This window comes from Natator depressus, chromosome 1, assembly GCF_965152275.1.
Source record: "Natator depressus isolate rNatDep1 chromosome 1, rNatDep2.hap1, whole genome shotgun sequence".
Lineage (NCBI taxonomy): Eukaryota > Metazoa > Chordata > Testudines > Cheloniidae > Natator > Natator depressus.
The window spans coordinates 321,954,727-321,975,729 of NC_134234.1; the positions used below are offsets into that span (position 1 = coordinate 321,954,727).

A 21,003-nucleotide genomic window follows, 5' to 3' on the forward strand; every position below is an offset into this window, starting at 1 on the left:
AAACAGCCACATGGTCTATAGCTAGTACCTTCATTAAGCAAGCACTACAAGGTGGACCAACTATTTTCTGCAGAGGCCTCCTTTGGCAGGAAGGTGCTCCATGCAGTGGCTTGGAAATCAAGAGACTTTTGAGTGACCCCACAAAAAGGATGGTACTTCTTTCCTACCAAACTTTTTTTTCCCATAACCCTCCCTACTTCTGTTCATTGCTTGCTACTTCAGTGAGAGATGCTGGGCTACAGAATGGAAAATTTCTTACCAATAATTTCCTTTCTGCTATCAGCAGCTCCCATTATTTTACCCACCCTGGATGGTTCAGTAGTCAAGGGTCAGATATTAAGTGGAATGGTTACCATATGACCATCTTCTTTGGTCTAATGTATATATTTATTTCGTTATCTCTGGAATATTTATTAATGATGTTATGTAAGTTTTATAGTTTGGGAATAACTCATCTGGCAGCAAGCAGGAGCAGAGGGGGCAGGGCCAGACCAGAGGGTGCCAAAATATCGATCCGCCTCCCTGAGCTGTAGGGAGAGGAGAGCACCCCAGAATTGTGGGACTAGCAGAAAGGAAATTATTGGTAAGGAATTTTCCATTCCCCCTGTATCTTCTGGTTTGCTGGTTGATTGCTTTATCTTTGCTGTTCTTCAGGTGCCTCCCTTTACATCCTAATACACTAATTTCTGCATGATCCCCCATTGCAAAGTTAATTTTTTTTTAAGTACTCCATTAAAAACCTGCCTAAAGTTTTGTGAAGTCCAGCTGTGAGAATTCTGCTGCTCAACAGGGGCAGCTCTTCCTGCTCAGCTTCTCAGGCCATGGTGAGCTGAAGCTTTGGGGGAACTTCTCTACAGTAGGGAAATGTGACGAAAATTCTCCATTGTTGCTAACACCAGATCACCTTTACCTGTGCTAGCAACATTGGGAACCCTAATGTAGATGGGATGCTGTTCTTTCCAAAAAGTGTAGTTAAAAAATACTCTATTTTATGTGGAAAGTTACAATCTTGACCTTTCCTCCTGCCATCCTATCTAGGCTTTTATAATCCACAGAAACAAGAAATATTGATTTGTTTCACCCTGGCTAAATAGGACTATTTACTAACACACCTCTTCACCATACAGCATTTTAAAATATTTAAGTGCTGAATAATCCACGTGCAAACTTTCAGTGACAGGACCGAGCGCGTATACATATTCCAATCACTTCCCTGAGGAATCTATTCTCTGTGATTGTAAGGAAAACGGAACTAAAATATTTGTTCAGTCACTTGAAAGAAAGGCTTCTGGCCAAAACTTATTTTTTATGAAGTAAATGTAGATTAGGTATTCTGTTCAAATGTATAATTTATGTATTTATAAATGGTATCCCATTGCCTTAGCTCCTAAGTTATCCCACCGTAGCACACTGAAAATAAAAAAAAATCAAAATACAAGTTTGACAAAATTAGATTCTATAAAATACCCCCATATCTGTTAATAAAATAAACTGATGCTATGTAATATTTCCTAGACACTCTACAAATTTAGAGTGAAAATGTAGCAGATTGCTTCTCCAATTGTCTATTTGGCTACGCAAATACATTTTCTGAACTTGCAACCTGTGCTAAATGGCTTACCATTGAACTTCTGGTTCATTCTTCTCACTGGAAGAAGCTTCTTTAGTTGGACAGTTGTTGCCAGCTTCTTCTGGAGTTGTATTATAAACAGTAGCTGGCAATGGTAAAGGTAGGTTAGCAGTGTTATCAATTTGCTCCCCGTTTTCACCACTGTTATACCCATCATTAGCACCATTGTTACTGCTTATACTTCCTCCACCAGCAGCATGAGGAGATACGGTAACCAGAGAAAAGCTCTCGGTCTTGGAACCACTTTTTCTAGCTTCTCGTTGTCTCTTTCGGTATTCTAATAAAGACACCTATGGAAAAAATATAAGAGGAAAAGTTTACTCATTTTTCTTTACACAGAGTTAACTTCTGATTGCTGATAAAATTAAATTGAAATAAAAATCTACAGAGCAGTTCTCTTTAAATAACTTCAAATGGATATACCACTTAAATTGTCTCTAAAATGTAAGAGGAGGTAAGTTAGTAGGGCTAATGATACTCTTTTCTAGAGATTTACAAAATGATTTACTTTGGTATCTGGTGAATAGAAACAGGAGTACAGGCAGAAGAAGCATGTATTTCTTACCTAGGAAAAGGCGGAGAATGGATCTGGGGCAATGAGTGTGAGAAGGTCCCACTATGCAGAAGCTGCACTGTTGGGGACTGCATTGTAAATACTGGGACTTCAAGCTACCATATGATAGTGGTGGCCATTTTAAACTATTTTATTTTTCTGGTTTTACGCCGATGCATTTGCATTTAAAACAAAACAGAACAGCAGGCTGATGGTTTGTTCTGATATACGGAAAGATTTGCAACATCCGTATTTGATTTCCATAACTTTTTCTTTTAAATAATTACAATCTGAATTATTTCCAATTCATGCATTTTTGTTTTCAATTAACCCTTTATTATATAAATAGTATATAATAATAAAGGTAGAGATTCAGCATACACAACATTATTTGTCAAAACTGGTTTCATTTCATTACTGAAGAACATGATGTACATTATATTTCTTAATGTTAAAGGTTTTATATATATTTGTAACTTTCGGAAGTCTCCTTAAAAATATAAATTTTTAAACAGGCTGTGTTTTTTATGCTTCCTTCTCTCCAGGAGGAAAATCGGTGCAAAGCTGCTCTCAGCGTACACCTTTGGGTTTGAAACAAAAAGCTGAAATACTGATATTCAGGCCTGGACAGTATTTTTATTCATTAAGAAATCAGCCTTCTGTGCAAGTTAGATTTAACCCCTTTATGCTTTCATGTCTATTACTGGCAACCTGTGTTGAGCCTTATCTTCATAAACCCCAAACCCAGGGAACAGAAGTGCCACAACAGAAAATACATGAGATACTGGGGCAAATTCTCAGCTGCTATAAATTGGCATAGTGCCCCTAAAAAAAAAAAAATTACTGAAGCTACACAGATTTACAACTGTTGAGATTCTGACCAACTGCATACACACACGCACCCCCAATGGCCAAGATTTTTTAAAAAAATAGAGGCTTAAAATTAGTATCCTGAATCCATTTTTGGGCACAACTGATTTTAAAAAATGTTGAGTACCAACAGCTCCCACTTAAGTCATTATGAGAATGGAGGAAGTGGTTGAACTATGAACATCTCCATTAAGTCTGACAAATAGAATTAGGGCTTGTCTACATATAGAGCATTGCAGTGGTGCAGCTCCACTGCGTCTGGTGAAGACGCTCTATGCCAATGGGAGAGCGTTCTCCCATCAGCATAATAAAACCACCTCCGCAAGTGGCAGCAGCTATGTTGGCAGCAGAAGCTCTTCCACTGACATAGCTCTGTCCATACTGGTGCTTATGTTGGTGTAACTTATGTTGCTTGGTGAGCAACATACACTGTAGGGTAGACATAGCCTAAGTGTTGCCTTATCCTTCATGTATTTACTGTTTTGTAAATTAAGAGAAATGGTGGGAAATTAGAAAAGACTGTGACCAGTGATATGATAAGGGACCCATCCAAGGGAATTCAGGTCACTTTATTTTGAAAAAGATGGACAGCCTCAGCATTTAGTTGACTTGCAAACTGTTCCAATGGTGAGGGCCTCATTCTTTTCCTATTAGAAAGGATATGAAGACTGAAGATGCATTCTACCTGCGGAAGGAGTGAGACAGGGCAAGATTAAATGCCTTGTCTTCCTCTGTCTCACTCCCTCCCCAACCCCCACACTCATAAAATAAGTAAATGGAATTCAGATACTCATTTTGCTTAAAGCAGTCCTTTAAACAGACATGGTTCAACTTTTGAAGAAGCTAATTATGCAGTACAGGAGCTTGAGATCAACAACGTTCTCTGCATGATAACAAAAGGAATGGTCTCTATCTAGGGTGACCAGATAGCAACAGTGAAAAAACGGGATGGGGGTGGAAGGGGGAGAGGTGCCTATATAAGTAAAAGTCCCAAAAAAATGGGACTGTCCCTTTAAAAACGGGACATCTGTTAACCCTCTATCCATAACTGAGCTTAGTATTTTCTCCCCATATGGCACAATTCCACCACAGCCAGAGGGTTCCTGTAGGTAGTGCGCCAGTGATCTTCCCCAAAGTTGATTTGCTTTCCAAAGTAATTTTTCACCGTCTCTCATTTTCATACTTCATTTAACAATATTTGATTCTTCAGTCGAGATCCCAGTTCCTTGACGTAAGAGCAGTATAACTTGTGCCAGAACAAGAACAGTTCTTGAGGGTATACTCCATATTCTTCATCAGGAAGAAAAGGTCAGAAATGTATTATGTTCTAGAGCTGATGGAATCACAACATGTGTAAGAAAACTGCTTTTCTGGACAGAGACCCTATGCTTACCGTTCATTGTAATGTCGCAGCATCTCTATTACCATAGTATATTAGCGTCTTAGTCTTTACCATGCTTCTCCTCACAGCACTCCTGTGTGCTAGGGAAATCATATCCCCATTTATCAGATTGGGAACTGAAGCACAGACTACGTGAGTTGCCCGCAGTCATACAGGAAGTCTGCGGTGGAGCATGGAATTGAAGTGTGGCCTTGTGAATCCCACTCTCGCACCCAAACTACTGAATCCGCCATATGTCTAACAAAAGTGTAATTTCATATATCAGTCCAGAACGTGGTAGCTGTTTCTTCGGGTTCACCTACGGTCACAAACACTATCAATACACGGCCTCTTGGTCTTCTATCTGCATCCAGAGCTTTCGCAAACATTCTCTTAATGATAGTAGCCAGTCTCAAGGGCCCCCGAGCATACACGTACTTTTGCCTAGGTAATATGTTAATCTAGACTTTGTTCAGCAAAGCAGTTCTCTACTCTGAAGATGCTCGTGAATTTAGAGATCTGAGAGCTTGTCTAAGCATGAAACTTATTATAGAATAAGATATGGTTTTAATTTAAAGCAGAATAGTTGTTCTGAAATAACTCCACATGTGGACACTTATTTTGGAATAAGTGTCTACATACGGAATTACTCCAGAATAACTCATATGTGGACAAACCCTGATCTGAGATGCACATATAACAACTTGGGAGGAGAGAGATATATACCAGTAAGGAAAGACTTATCAAGATCTCCTTCTATATATACACATCATTATTAGGCTCTATTTCCATTATTTGGAACTGAGTGTTTTGTTTAGGTGTAGTCTCATCTACACATGAGGAAGATTCAGAGATTACTGCCTAAGGAATACAAGCATATCCCAATCTGTGAACAGTAAAGCGTGGATTCTGTAATCCCATCAGTTCTGATGTCAAAGATGCAGTCTGACCAGTCATCCTCTCTAGAGCGTCCTCAAAATTCATGCAAGTCTTCTGGTCTGAGAGTTCTCTTCCAACTGGTGTTGAAGTTGAAATTAAGCATACATTTTTCTAGATTTGAGGCCCTTTCTCTTGACCTTTCAAAAGGAAGCCTTGAACTCCCATGTTGTGATACAACTGACTAACATGACAGCAGTATTGTAGATAGATGAGAAGCTCCGTCATCCATGTAGAAGTCATTTCCTGGATTGGCCAGAATCTCACCTAACCTCTATACTCCATGTAAGCAATCAATAACTCAGGTAGGTATTAGAGAACCTGTACATTTGGAATAGTCATTTCCAGTTCAAAGGTATAGCTAAATATTGCATTTGGCAATGTGTTGAAGGCCAAAGCTTTCACAACAAAATGCACTGTATCCACAGAAACAATGGCCACTAAAGATGATACCAGATAAACATCTAAGGATTTTCATGTTCTAGACTGGTGCAATCTGTGGTCTGGAGGTCATTGTACTATATCATGAAGTACGCATGGATAAAACCACTGTAAACTGGCTGCTTTAAGACTTGACATCTTGTCTTAGTTTCTTTAAATTTTCCTTTGGGAAGAAGTTCCCCTATGGAGGGGATAAACCATATCTTTTGCTGATGCCACCTCAGTATGTACTATCCTTGGGTTCCTGCATTTGGTAGAATTTTGGAGTCTGCACAATGAGCCTCTTGCCCATGTCTGGAAACTCTTAGGCTGCCACAATAATATTGAACAAGTACACACCTATAACTAATTTGATCTTAGAAGTAAGGGATTTAACTTGACCCCTATCAGTATGCTTCTATAAAATGGTCTTAGATGCCTCGATTCCAGTTTGGTAATTACTTTTCTCCTCATGGTTTCAAATTTATTGGACAGGAAAAGATTTTCCTGCAATTTTCTCTCAGGATGCTCTTCCTCAGTTTCTACGAATTCCTCTCTTTTTTGATACAGAAGGAAGAATAAAGAAATCTGATGTTTCTTTGATTTCTTGTTGTGCTCTTTGGACTTTTTAGCCCTCCTTTGATTTCTTAGCTTTGGTGGGAGAGAGAGGAGGTTTGCAATTTTGTCTGCTTTTCTTGGAAATTTCTCTTGTGTGAAACTACATTTTCTCTCTGATCAGGAGATGAGTAACTGGTATGGTAGACATAAACCCTACACTACAGTACTTTTGAGAACATTCCTCAGCAGTGAGAGGAGGGGGTAGGAAATTATAACTTTTAAAGTATGCTGAACACAGATTTTAGGACTGTGCATGGAGTAGAGAAATCCCTTTGTTGCCTAGCTGGCTATGCCTGGATTTAAAGACAATGAGGCTCACTTAAGCATCAGATGAGGATGAATGGCAGAGTAGTTGCAGGAGTTTATAGCTGTTTGGCTTCAGCTGAGATCAGGTTCCTTTCCTCCTCCTTCAAGGTGCCTTGGAAGGAAAAAGGGCTGCAGTGACATGACTGGGAACAACCATGCCTATGAGTGTCAGAACAACACAGCTCGCCTTCAGTATCTAGCTGCAGATGTATCTCTCAATCTGAGCACAGCCTGGACTTGAATTTCCTTTTCCTGAGCTGATCTGCCATGTTGGAGGGGGTAAAGAAAGAGAAAAGGGGGGGGGAAAACCCTGTTCATTACTGTCACAAAAAGTCTGAAAAAAGGAAGAGGAAATCTAGAAGTGCTAATGACTATGGGGGCAGAACTTCTGGCAAGTTGCCAGGTGAGAGACACCATCATCCCCAGTGTTCCTGTTCCCCATTCTGTAAGGAGAGAGAAGGGGTACCACTCAACATAGTAACATCTACTGAAGACATTACGCAGGAGATTTTAGTGCTTGTAATGGCTGACAGTTACAAATGGGCCTATAGCCATACATACCCTAAATGTACTGTAACTGTTTCATTTAAATATTCTTTATACTTCAATCTTTTTCAATAAACTAGTACTATGAGTTTCTTTGTTTGCAACATATGATTTTTAAGCTGACAGAATCTCTTCAACTATAGTATTGTGATATGTTGGGATAGAAGCAGGTATATTGATTTTCAGGTATGAAAATTAGAGGTTCCTTTTTAAAAAGGTAATCTGTTAATCATATAATGAATGTAATATCTGCATTGTAATACCTGTAAAAACTGATCAATAATAAATTTGTTTTTATTAATGTGGTTATTTATTCTCATAACAGTTATGCATGTACTGGACTATATAAAATAAATCATGAATGATGCTTAAAGTTGTAACCTTTTTCTTTTGTGGAGGATTCTGGGGTGTGCAATTTCCATCCATCAAGATGTCGTTATTGACAGTCCTTCCAAAGCCAGATGCAATTCCATCTTCTGACGTACAAAAAACAGATGCTTCCATAAACATGCCTCTTGCATCATCTTGAATCAGGCACTTTGACTCACTTATTCTGAATCCACCTCCTACTTCCAACTGATGTGAAGGTGTCAAGTCCCTCAAATTAGAATTCATTGAAAAATTTACACCTGTCCTGTCTGGGCTTTTTACCCATGTAGAATAAATTGTACCCCGACCACACTGAGCAGTTTCTAGTTGGCTGTTAGAATCAGTCCTATCATGTGAGGGGGCTTCCAAGTTTTTATGCAGTGTACTTTGCTCAATTACTTCGAGTCCCAACTGAAGGTCTGATACAGATTCCTTTTCTCCAGTGCACTGCCTGGTGACATCGGTCCTATTCCTTGGACTACAATATCCAATAGTCTTTATTTCTTGCAGGCCCATTTCTGTCAGACTGGAATTTCTGAAAGAATTTAGTGCTAGAATTGTGGATGATCTGTCATATCCCTGCATGGAGAAGGAAAAAAAAAAAAAGGCATATAGAAGATATTTTTTCACAATATAACTTTTCTTCTTATACTACTACATGTAATATAATTGAGACTTCACTAGTGACTGCATCCTTAAAGCAGAATTAAATCCCTTTTAGTTATGGGAACAAATTATTTTAATCAGAATTAGACCACTTACTCGCAGAGGGCACATTTAAGAGCCACATTCAAAATGATGTTTTTGTTTGTTTTAATGCCTTCCTTACCGCTACCTTAACACATGAACATTTAAGGAGAGAAAAACAATCTCATGGACAGGCCAGTTTAAAAAAAACAAACATTTATCATGTTTCTACTTTTGCTACATATGTTGATAGATATAACATTTTAATCAAATGAAGATTTCTGAATTTGTTTGCAATATCAAAATACTGGTGTTAAATTTTAGATGTCAGCTCTTATGATACAAAGAAATCTCAACAGAAGCAGGGTTCCTGGTCCTAAAGAGCTTAAATGACATATGGCAGGCTCCTTTCCAAATAGTGCTTCACCTAACAAGAGCCAGAGGGTTCCCTACTACTAGGCCTGCCGACAGAGAGGCAGGGGTCAATTGCGCAGGGGCCCGGTAATTTAAAGGGGCTCAAGCAGATGGGATAGATATGTATTTTTTTAATAAAAATTAAGATAAAAAAAAGAAATCCAATTTCCTGCTGCTGCTACTCTGTACAGAACACCATCCCTCACTGTGACAGTAACAGTTTGCCAGAACACTGCTGCACCTGCTCGTCTGGCAGAATGTCAGCAACAGCAGCCTGGGAACTGCGGAGCTTGCTGCCTCCTCTGGCTGGTTGGGAACTGCTGTGCCTGCCGTGCTGGCTCTCTGGCTACAGGGCAACTGTGAAGAGGAACAAGGTCCCTCTGAGCTACCAGATTTCCTCCCCCAACACTACAGGACTACAACTCCTTGCCAAACACAAGCCAGCCAGTTCAGCCACCCAGTCGAGCCATCCTAAGTTTCCCCCTTCGCTGCCACTAGCACTGACTCATGAGCTGCTATCACGAGCACAGGATGAGAGGCCACCTCTACTGCTCAGCCAAGGAACGAGGTGCAGGTTTTCCCTTGGCCTTGCCTCCTCGGAGATCTCCTGGTAGATTTGGCACATCATGCCTGCTGTCTCCTCATTGCTCTGGGTGATGATGTCGCACAGCACCAGAAACGCAAGTACTGTATTGTATATTTTAACTTTGTTGGTCATATTCAGTTACATCTTGTATATCAGTTTTTTCCTTGTCTTTTACACATGAATCACATGAAAGCTTATGCTCAAATAAATTGGTTAGTCTCTAAGGTGCCACAAGTACTCTTGTTCTTTTTGCAGATACAGACTAACACAGCTGCTACTCTGAAACCTGCAATTAGGTGTTTAATTAGCCTACTTGATACTTTAGGTGTTTTCTTACTTTGTGCTTCTTTAAATGTTTTATATATTAATATAATTCCATAATGTATTTATTTAACTGAAATATATAATTCAAAACAACAAATTCTACATCTTATATTTAGGCTCACAATTTGTTTAATACTGATGCTGTAACTGGAAAAAAAAAGTTCAAGCAACACTACAACTTACTTATAGAGGTTCTAATGTGTTACAAATAGGATAAAAAGTAGTGTCATAAACCTCAGCCATCCCTTTCTAGGGAGGCCACGGACTGTTCTGCTCCGGGGCCCGGAATTGCTATCGGCAGGCCTGCCTACTACCACTGACATTTTAAATGTTTTCAGGAGAGAAATGCCATTCTAGCCATCATAGAAGGCTAGTAATTTAAATCTTAAATCAGACAATACCACCTTATGTAAAAACTAGCTACATAATTAAAATTATACAAGCCCTGTGTCTAAAAATAACCAGTTATAAATATGAAGTATTTGTTTAAATGAGCTTTACAGTTCATATATTCAACTGACATGAAAATTTGACAACCATGTTAATTCTAACCTACAAGATGTACTTAACAACATGTATCAGTGAATATTTTTTTCCACACATTCAGAGGTACATTTTAAGTCATTTTTAAGACTCCCATTAGAATATACAAGGTAAATTTCTCAAGAACTGCCTTTAGCTGAATGTGTAAGACATAACAGTATTAGAAGTATGTATAAATAACCTTTACTGATCATTTCTAGACATTTCAGTGCTTAGAGTTTTGGAATTTTTTTAATATTAACACTAATTAAGGACTGATTATTTCACCAACTTTAACTCTTAAATTTTGTTGCTGGTAATCTACAGAATAATGCACTGTTTATGATTGTCTTCTTCTGAAAGAAATTTCATTTATGTCTTCTCAAATGTATGGATCATGTTGCCCTCTAGTGCCTATAGTTACAGAGGATCTAAGCTCTAAGTGGGACAAAGAAAGGAACAGCAAATGGAAGGGAAGTGGGAGAATGTGGAAGGATGGGGAAGCAGATAACAAGGAAGGGATAAATAAAGAGAAAAATTGGGAATGTGCAGTTCAGAAGTCGACAACCTGAGCTTGAAGAAAAATTACTTGCCACATTTTCACCAATTGACTGATTTCTGGTTTGTTTACTATTAGTCTTGCAAAACAAGAGATTTTTCTGCTAATGAAGATGTACAGATGAATCAGCAGACTTTTGTACAGTTTCTCACAAAGATTCTTACCTCTTGACTGTAAGCTCGCCTCTTAATTTCTGGGGAACTGTCAGGTGAGGAAATATTCTGCACAAATAAGAAAATTAGTAAGACTCAAGTTCAATCTTAACATAGGGTGACAAAGAAATACGAGAAATAAGAATGAAACAACTTAAGTTTCCATTCTTCAAATTTGTGTAAGAAGTGGTTTTGTTTCAATTTAATGGCATAAAAGTAACTGTTCAGTAACTGTTGTTGACAATAACCACAACGTACGAAAGTTACCAGGCTATTAATTATATATTAAAATGCAACATATAGAAAAGCACATCTCTGCTTCAATACTGTTGACCCTTCATTCTTTTCAGATTTTGAAAGGAAACTAATAATATCCAGATCTTGTTGATAACTGTACAATTTTTAGGCCCGGATTTTGCAATAAGATTTGTGCAAGTGGATGTGCCCAGAGAAGTAAATGGGGCTCAATACAAGCATAAGAATTCACCTAGATGGTTCCGATTGCTGAACCAGGGCCTTTAACAGTAACTTACAGTGTAGTCCTAATGAGCAATTTGGGGTTTAACTACATGGCACTGGTAAAACATGCCAGAGGGGTGTGATTTATAATGGTCTTATAAAGATAAAGTGTTGCATTCTAACTGCCCCTTGTAGACCCTGCTGGCACACTCTAAAAATCCGAACTAGGTACCTTTTAGAGCATGCCAGCAGGAACTACATGGGGCAGTCAGAGCACAACATGTTAGAGCACTTTACAAAATCATACCCCTCTGGTGCTGTTCCATGTAAACAAGACCTTATGTTCCACGAACAGAAACCAAGTCTGATAATCTTGGTGCTTAAAGCAACTGGCCAAATGAGTTTTAAGTGCAAAACAAGACAGTAATATATATATATATCAGAAAATGTCTTATTTAAAAGATGGGGGGGGGAGAAGAGGGGGAGTACATATTCATGTTCATCTGAAAATCTTACCTCAAAGTGCATGGCATTTCCATGTATACATGGAGTCACAGGGGTAACTGGTGAATATATGGGTTTGTAACCATTCCTACAAGTTTCATCATCTGCTTTTATCCTAGGAGGAGTAGCAAACAATGATGGGTCTGTGGCAGTGGTATCAGCATGAGTTGGCGTGGCATATGGAGAAGGAGTAGGTGTGGAGGTTTCTGAATAAGCAGAATCCAATAACTGATAGAGTCTTCGTTTTTTTAGTGGTGTTGTTAGATCTATATGTTAAATAGAAAAAAGAGACTAGGAAACAATATTTTGCTGATCTGATAGTCATTCTTCCTCATTTTGTAAAGACTTGGGCATGAAATAAAGTTATAAATACAACACATTAAATCAGTCAGGCAGTCAAATTAAAGAAATGCCTCTCTCATGAAAAAAGTGTTAAACATGAAAAGTCAACTATAATCCTAACAAATTACTGAAGGCAGCAGACTTTAAGAACTGAAATTTTCAATATTAACTAAAATGATGGAAAAACATTATAAATTACCAAAGTTACAATAACGCATCAGTTACTACATCATGAAAATTAAAACTATCAACATGTTTGTAACTTTGGATAGGAGACATTGCACACAGACTTCATATCCCAAAGTTGCTTAGTTTCACCACATTCTCATTAAATAAATAATTTTAAGACTAGGTAATTTTTCTGGGGTTTTTTTTGTGCAACCAACTCTCCCATTGAAATGAATAGGCATTTTGGATACACAAGGACTGCAGGAATGGGTCTATAACCTGAAAAATAAGTCTAAGCAGATCAATATGAAATACTTCCTCTAAACCAGTGCTACTCAAAGTGGTGGTCCGCGGACCAGTGCCGGTCCGTGAGCCATCAGCTGCCGGTCTGCACACACATTGGGAAAAAAAATTGCTGGTCCCCCACATCAGATAGCTTGAGAAGCACTGCTGTAAATCATATTTTCCCTCAGTGAAACCCTTAAAATTCTGAAGAATAAAAGGTATCCATATTTATGTGTAAATTTACACTAGCTGGAGTAATAAACTATAGTACACCACAAATTATTTTCATCCCATATTTCAAGTGTTCTAATATGACAAGAACAAAGAAAAGAGTGCATAATACCCAATATTAAGGAGAATTTTCCTATACTGTCCACTAGAATATTTGTTGTTTATATGGGGCGTTTATAGTTTGAAAACCATGTTCCTCAGTAATTTAAAAAAATATTAAGGTACTTCAAAAGATTAAGATGTCTTATAATATTTAGGTGTTAAAAACTTCACCTGGTAAGGAACAGCTGTCATTCAATAATAATGGACTTTTATTTTCACCATTGATCACAGGACTTCTAGATCTTTCTTGAGATGGAGAATTAAATCTGTCTATCATTGTTGAGTTTTCTTCTTCCAAAGCTTGCTTCAACCAACGCTGTCATAAAAAGAAAGAACTTTCAAAAATTAGATGTAATTTAATGCTAATTGAAACAAGTTCTGAACATGCTACAGACAGTAGAGCAAGTTCCAAACACTGCAAGTTCCAACACAGGATTCATGCTTACAAACAAGAATTGTGATTAAATAAGAGGGAGTTGGGAAAAAAAGAAAAGCCACATAAACAAGCAGTTTGCCTTTCATTTTAAAGCCAAGTTAAGACAAAGGATTCATTACCTTCTTGCAAGAGCCAGTAATGTTTTCCATGGGTTCTTTTCTCCTCCTTTTTTCTGAAAGGAACGGTGAAGTAAAACGAATATAGTGCTTAGGAGTAGAATATACATGTGGACTGTAAGTGAGACCTGGTAAAGAATTCAGTTGTGTAGCCAGAACTTCAGGGTCTGTAGTTATACGCAGAGGCCTTTCTGAAAGGCTGTCTATAGGCTTTCCTGTCTTCTCAATCTTCTCACTTAACCATTCACTGACCAAGTGCTAGAGAAAAAGGGGAAAATGTCAATGCTTATAAAGTTATACATAAGAAATTGCTAAATACTGCTTACAGAATGGTTTAGTATCTCAACCCTTCTGCATTTGGTAAATCATATATGCTTTTTGGCTCATACAATATATCGATATCTAGTTTTCTGGACTGTAAACTTACAAATCTTTAACATCTAAAGTATAGATCAGCTTGCAATTTCTCACTGATAATTTTCTTCACACTCCCTAAAATTCTAGCTAGCTTGTATGTTTCTTACCATCCTTGACATGGTTCTTTTTTAATCAGCCACATCATCAGTTTATGTTGGATTGTCTTTTTCATAGTGAGTATGAATGAAATGAGTTTTCATTTACAGAAGGCATTTTACATGTTAAAGTGTTGGTGCAGTTTGCTTTTTCAGCAGATTCTGTTAATAGTATATAAAGGTTCATTAATTTATCATCCAGCAAATAGGTAGACTGGAATGAGACTAAATCACATTGTTATTTTAGCCTAACCATAAATCTGTCTTTCTACTGATGGTAACTTAAAATGTTCAATTTACATTTCATCAAAATTTGGAAATTGGTTCTTCATTTACTCTATTATCCTCCCATCCCATCTAATAACACTGAGTTTGTATTCAGTTACAACATCAGCGCAATTACATACATGTGCAAACTCATGAGGCAACCTAAAGGCCAAAGATCATCATAATAAAATGCATAGTTTTGATAACTGGTGAAATAATTCAATACAAAAAGATCTAGATGTTAAATACTGCTAAACTAACAAAGTGGAATTGTTTACATGATTTTGAACTAGGATCATGGTGCTGGTTCTTTCATTAATATTCTTGAAAATTTTAAGCCGATACTTTGTTAAATTCCTACTGTACTCTTTTTTTTCCTGTTTGTACAGCATCTGGCATAATGAGGTCATGGTCCATGACTGGGGCCCATAGGCACAACAACAATATAAATAATCGTATCTGCTGTGAAGGTGTATAGATTGAATGTTCTTAGGACCATACATATTTTGATTACAGAGTATATTTCAAGACAAGCCACTAAGCATGGGAAAATGCTTAACATGTATAGGTCTTCATTGTCAGATTTCATTAGTGTCCTGTCTTCAGCTTAATTTATTTTCACTGTTCTAATTTGAATATATTCCCCTCCTCCCAAAAAAACCCCAAACAAAATGTACTCTAAAAGTTGAAATATACCACTAATGGCACTTTCTCCAAAGTGGCTTCTCCACATATATAGAATTGCAAAAAACCCTAAGTCCTACAAGGGGATTTAGCTCCAATCACAGGAAGCAAGAAGGCTGAATTCCAATATGTATATCACTCTTTTCAATAACTTCCAAAAGTGTTGCATTTTGTACTCCAACCTGTATCTCTAAGTCTGTAAAGTGGTAAACCATAGTAGAGAAAGCTACTCCCTCCAAAAAGATGGTAAAATCTCTTTACTTCAAAACATTGCTTGAGAGCAGTATCTGCAGAGGCTGTTATACCAAGCTTGAAATGAATTAGTGAAAAAGCATTGATAGAGATGGTTGGGAAATTATCCCACCCCCCAAAAACTGACAAAACCAAACTTTCACTTTGCCAAAAATTTTTTTGTCAGAAAGTCAATACTTGAAAAAACATGTTTAAACATGTCCATTTAATTGAAAGGTCATTTTTAATTTTAAAAAATCGACAAATTTTCCAACTCGCTTTAATAAATGGGTGGCCCAACAACTAATCAGAATGCTTAAGTATATGCTTGCAATAAAAATTGTTTTCAAAAAAGAACTAGATAAATTCATAGAGGATAGGTCCATCAATGGCTTTTAGCCAGGATGGGCAGGGATGGTGTCCCCAGCCTCTGTTTTCCAGAAGCTGGAAATGGATCTACCTGTTCTGTTCATTCCCTCTGGGGCACCTGGCATTCGCCACTGTTAGAAGATATGATACTGGGCTAGATGGACCTTTGGTCTGATCTAGTATGGCCATTCTTATGTTCAGTCATGTAGGATTTTTGCTTCTCATTCCCCAGTATGGTACAATATGTCACTGTTACAGCCCTCAATGGGCTATGCCTAAACTACACTTTTTCACCTAAAATTTTCTACCGCTACTTATACACCAGAACGGTTGAAATGGGGAGAAATGCTAGTGTTGACCACCCACCAGCATTTTAGCTATCCTGTCATTTAGACTTACACCAAAATGCCTTTTTAAATCAAAATCAAAGTCTCTGATCCCCCAAGAATCAAGTCACCTATTTTAATCATTATTTAAATCAGCATGTAGAAAACCTTAATTTAAAACACTGATTTTAATCTTGTTTTGCATTTGTATTTTATTTTGCTAAAGAAATGTTCCTTCTCATTGGATGGGATAACCACTAAAACATGCTGCTTTGCAAACAAATATAGACATTGCACTAATATGGTATTCCTTTTTGCTAATCAAGATACACTATATCTACATGTGTTTATATAAGCAATTACATAATTTAACATGCATTATTCAAATTCTTAATGTTTACACATTTTTATATTGGAACATGACAAATGGCACATTTCTTATTTACTAGATGATAATCTTTTTCTTGGGATTTATGTCAAACTGCATCTGGATAGAAACTGGAATTCAATTAAAAGTGTACAATACAGCATTTAAAAATTGTTCTTATTAGCTGAAACTTCCTTAAATGTATTGAATACATTAGAAAAAAGTTCTAATTACAAAACAAGTTTTGATAAACTAACACTGATTTATGAAACAATGGGAGCATTGTCTCTGGTCGCCACTGGTGCTTGCTGGGGCACATTTGAAAATCCTACATGGCACCTATCTGTTGCATCTTTAGTCACCTAAGTAGCTTTGAAAATTTGGACCCATGTTCTTTAAATTGTAGAATTAGTAGATCTTATCTTCTCCCAGCTGTTTTTTATTCACTTATTGGAACAGGAAAATAAGCTTTCCTGCTTTTTCAACTTCCAGTCTATTTTTCAACTTTGAATGAACTACTCCATCCACATGAAGAAAATATTCTTTCATCTGTTAGCTAAACTGAAACCGAAAGTAGTTAGGGCAAAAACTTCTTTGAACAACAGAAACTGGAAGTACTTACATTTTGAAAATTGTAAATATCCAATCTTATCTCCATTTTAAAGACTGAAAAGAGAGGTACTTAATGCAGTACAGGACACGGCAACATATTTATAAATGCTTGAGTTGACCTCAAAAGTTAAAGATGTGTTTTCTCCCTAATTTATTTATTTATTTTATATATAGATATAGACATATAAAATTTAAAAAGAAGTACCCTTTAACTCACTAAAATTTGAAGAGGGTTTATTGTTGTGGCATATTTTTTATTTAAAGGATTTTAGCAAATTATACTACAATTAGGGTTTACCATAGGTTGTCAATTTTAAATTTATTTTAAAGTTATTTTTTTAAAACAGGTAAGTCTATTGAATTTAAATAAAAACACAATTTAAGTAAGAAAAATCCAAAATTTGTATCCACGCTTCCCACAATGACACAATAAACGAATTTGAGAAAGGACATCTAGAATATTATGGAGTGGCAAATGGACTCTAGTTTCAGTCACTGATTTTTCTTCAGACTTCTCAGGTGTCTTTTACTCCTTTAAGCTTTGGGTCACAAACAGAGAAGAAAAGAAATAGCTTCTAGCTTTCCTTCACAATAGGAGCTAAAAGGTGATTTAAAAGGTAGGCATCTGCGGTAAGCAGAGCAAAAATATTCCTGGGGGTTTAGGATATACTGCTTCATTGCTATGCTTTGGTTTTGTGATGTGTGGAAGGGTAAAAAGATACCTTATTAAATAATGCAAGTTAACTGAATTTTTGGAGTTGTTTACTAATGGTGTCAAAATACTGAAACTGGTCTAGCACTATTTTCTTCCACATTTATATTATAAATAGGGTTCTTCGTTTTCAGTTTTTATTTTAATTTTTCCCAGGAATTTATCAGTGTTTGTTACCACAACAATAAAAACAGGTGAAAATCAGTACAAAAAACTAGTAATTTTTCTGGGTAAATACTGGGGTTTATTTTGGTGGACAGACAGACATGGAGAAAAAAGTATTCAGTAGATGAATACTTTGAATTCCATTATTCATCGATATGGTCTGCTGCAAAACTAAAACAGAACTCAAAACATAATGCCACCTCTGAGTTTAAGAAAACAATTTCTCTCTAATCCCCAAATAAAACTTTTCATTTGAATAAACAGTTTACTGTTGTAGACTTAGAACTATTAGCCTATAAATATTTACATTTAATAATTGGGCCACACCACTTGCAGCGCATACACTCAACTTCATCCTTTTCTCCTTTAAAAAAAATTTGAATGCTTCCTTGTGTTCTCAAATGTATTCTGATACAGATTTTCATTTTCCTCCCATTTTAATGTGTCAAATTTTTAAACTGTTATCTGCTAACAGCTTGAAATGTATACATGGTGGGCATGAGATTCATCAGTATATTCAGATGTGCATGCACTTCAGAGTTCGAGTGTGTGCCCTGTGTTTATTGTGTGTATTTTCTACACTAATGCATAGCCTTATTTTAACGGGCAGCTCTGCATATATATACACAGACTAATGTATCGTATTTTCCTAATAAAACAAGTTATTTTTATATATTTGAATGATACAAAAGTGTAAATCAAAAAAAGCTGAATAATACTTTCTGTAAAACCTGGGAATTTTTCAGTAAAAATTGGTTTAAACTGAAAACGAAGAGGCTTAATTATAAAGAATACTTTCTTTAAATTTTGAACATGCTGCACAAGTTGTTTAGAGAATTATTATCTTTCACAGTGCAAGATATTTTGAAAGCTGTTTTAATTAGTGCTGTAGGATATCTTTACAGGTTATATGTAACATGTTACATAAAAAATGGAAGTTCCTTTGAACACTATTCCTAGTACTTTCAAGCCTTTAATTTTTCTTGAGATCTTTTAAATTTAGCCAACTTGAAAGCCAGCCTTCTCAGCAAAAGAAAAAAACAAATAAATTGAAACATCCTGGCACAAACAGTTAAAGTTAAAAACAAGTTAAATCTTATCACAAAGCAGAACATAAAATACGTCTCCTTTTTATTTATTAAACTTTGATTGCTTGACTTTGCAATCTAAGTAACTTTCTTTTAACAGATTTCGTATACGTAATATTTGCATGGGCAAAGAAATTTGATTAGCAAACACGAACTCCAGAATTATTCTGCAAAATGTACTTCAAAAGTTTTGTAAATCCAAAGAAAAAATGGTTACCTACCTTTCGTAAGATGTGTTCTCATGATGTGTTGCTCATGTTCATTCCATTCAAGGTGTGCATGCGCCCACGTGCGCAGTAGTCAGAGACTTTTGCCTTAGCAGTGTCCGTAGGGTCAGTAGTGGCGCCCCCTTGAGTGCTGCGCTCGTGCGTTGGTATATCAGGCACCGCCGACCCTATGCCCTCTTGGTTCCTTCTTACCAGTGACCAACAGGGGGCGAAAGGGCGGGTAATGGAATGGACATGAGCAACACATCTCAAAGAACAGTTACGATAGGTAGGTAACTGTTTTTTCTTCTTCGAGTGCTTGCTCATGTCAATTCCATTCTAAGTGACTCACAAGCAGTGACAATGGAGGTGGGCTTGTAGTTCACGGTTTTGGAGCTTGCAGCACTGTTCTTCTGAAGCCAGCATCGTCCCGGGCCTGCTGGGTCAGCACATAATAGGATGTAAACATGTGGACAGACGACCAGGTAGCAGCTCTACAGATCTCTTGGATCTGCACATGAACCAAGGCGGCCACTGATGATGCTTGCACTCTAGTCAAGGCGCACTTGACTAATCATCGGTGGAGGCACACTCAGGAGCTTGTAGTAGTATCAGATGCAGATTGTGATCCAGGACTAAATCCTCTGAGCAGACACTGGATGACCTTTCTTCCTGTCTGCCACAGCAAAGAACAGTTGCATTAACTTATGGAAAGGCCGTGTCCTGTAGATATAAAAGGCCAGTGCCCTCCAGACATCCAGGGCATGTAACCTGCGCTCCTCTTTGGAACTATGGGGATTTGGAAAGAAGACCAATAAGAAAATGTCCTGGCTGATATGAAACTGGGAAACTATCTTGTGCAGAAATGCCGGGTGCGGCTGCAACTGGATCTTATCCTTGTAGAACACTATATAGGGCGGCTCCGACATAAGCACCCTGAGCTCTGATACTCTGCAAGTGGATGTAATTGCCATCAGGAATGCCACCTTTCAGGAGAGAAGGAGAAGAGAACAGGAAGCCAGAGGCTCAAATGGAGGTCCCATGAGCCTCGACAGCACAAGGTTCAAATCCCAGGGAGGGACCGGATCCCAGACGTGCGGGTAAAGACACTCCAGACCTTTCAGGAATCAGGCCTTCAGGTCATGAGCGAAGATTGACCTGCCTTGGAATGGAGGGTGGAAACCTGAAATAGCAGCCAGGTGGACCCTGACTGACAACAGTGAATCCTTGGAGCTTGAGGTGCAGGAGATAGTCCAGGATCACCTGCAGGGAGGCCTGTTCGGCCCAGAAACACCGATCCAAGGCCCAGCACGTAAACCTTTTCCACTTTGCCCGATAGGTCACTCTGGTGGAGGGCTTTCTGCTACCCAGCAAGATCAGTTGCATTCAGGTCGAGCATGCCTGCTCATCCACAGTTAGCCACGCAGCAGCCACACTGTCAAGTACAGTGCCTTTAGGTTCTGGTGCAGGAGACTGCTGTGATTCTAAGACAGCAGGTCTGGCCAGAGAGGCAGTTGCAGCGGCTAGGCTACTGAAAGGTCCAGCGGCATGCCGAACCACTGCTGGCAACACCACTCAGAAGCTATCAGGATAACCCTTGCCCTGTCCTGCTTGATTTTCACTAGGACTCTGTGGATCAACGACACTGGTGGGAAGGCGTATATCAGGGCCCCGACCACAGAAGTAGAAAAGCATCTGACAGGGAACCCCTGTCCACACCCTCGAGCGAACATAACACATGACGTTTTCTGTTCTGGTGGGATGCGAAGTTCCCCTGGGGAATTCCCCACTTTCAGAAGATCATACTGGCCGCCTCCAGATGGAGCGATGACTCGTAGCGAGACGAGAAGGTTCTGCTGAGGCAATCTGTTCGCACATTCTTGGTGCCAGGCAGGTATGCAGCTACCAGATGAATGGCATGCTGCACACAGAAGTGCCAAAGGTTGAG

At 38.0% G+C, this 21,003-nt stretch overlaps 1 protein-coding gene across 3 annotated transcripts in view; it reads right to left on the bottom strand.

Moving 5' to 3' along the window:
• KMT2E (lysine methyltransferase 2E (inactive)) overlaps nucleotides 1–21,003 on the bottom strand; it is a 120,081-nt gene that overhangs the window by 10,297 nt on the left and 88,781 nt on the right. For all 3 annotated transcript variants that reach the window (XM_074942498.1, XM_074942499.1, XM_074942497.1), the window contains 6 exons: nucleotides 13,520–13,774; nucleotides 13,136–13,280; nucleotides 11,849–12,102; nucleotides 10,886–10,942; nucleotides 7,642–8,208; nucleotides 1,622–1,920 (listed from right to left, as the gene is read on the bottom strand). In XM_074942498.1, the coding sequence (XP_074798599.1) occupies nucleotides 1,622–1,920; nucleotides 7,642–8,208; nucleotides 10,886–10,942; nucleotides 11,849–12,102; nucleotides 13,136–13,280; nucleotides 13,520–13,774 (1,577 nt within the window). The remainder of the gene's footprint in view (nucleotides 1–1,621; nucleotides 1,921–7,641; nucleotides 8,209–10,885; nucleotides 10,943–11,848; nucleotides 12,103–13,135; nucleotides 13,281–13,519; nucleotides 13,775–21,003) is intronic.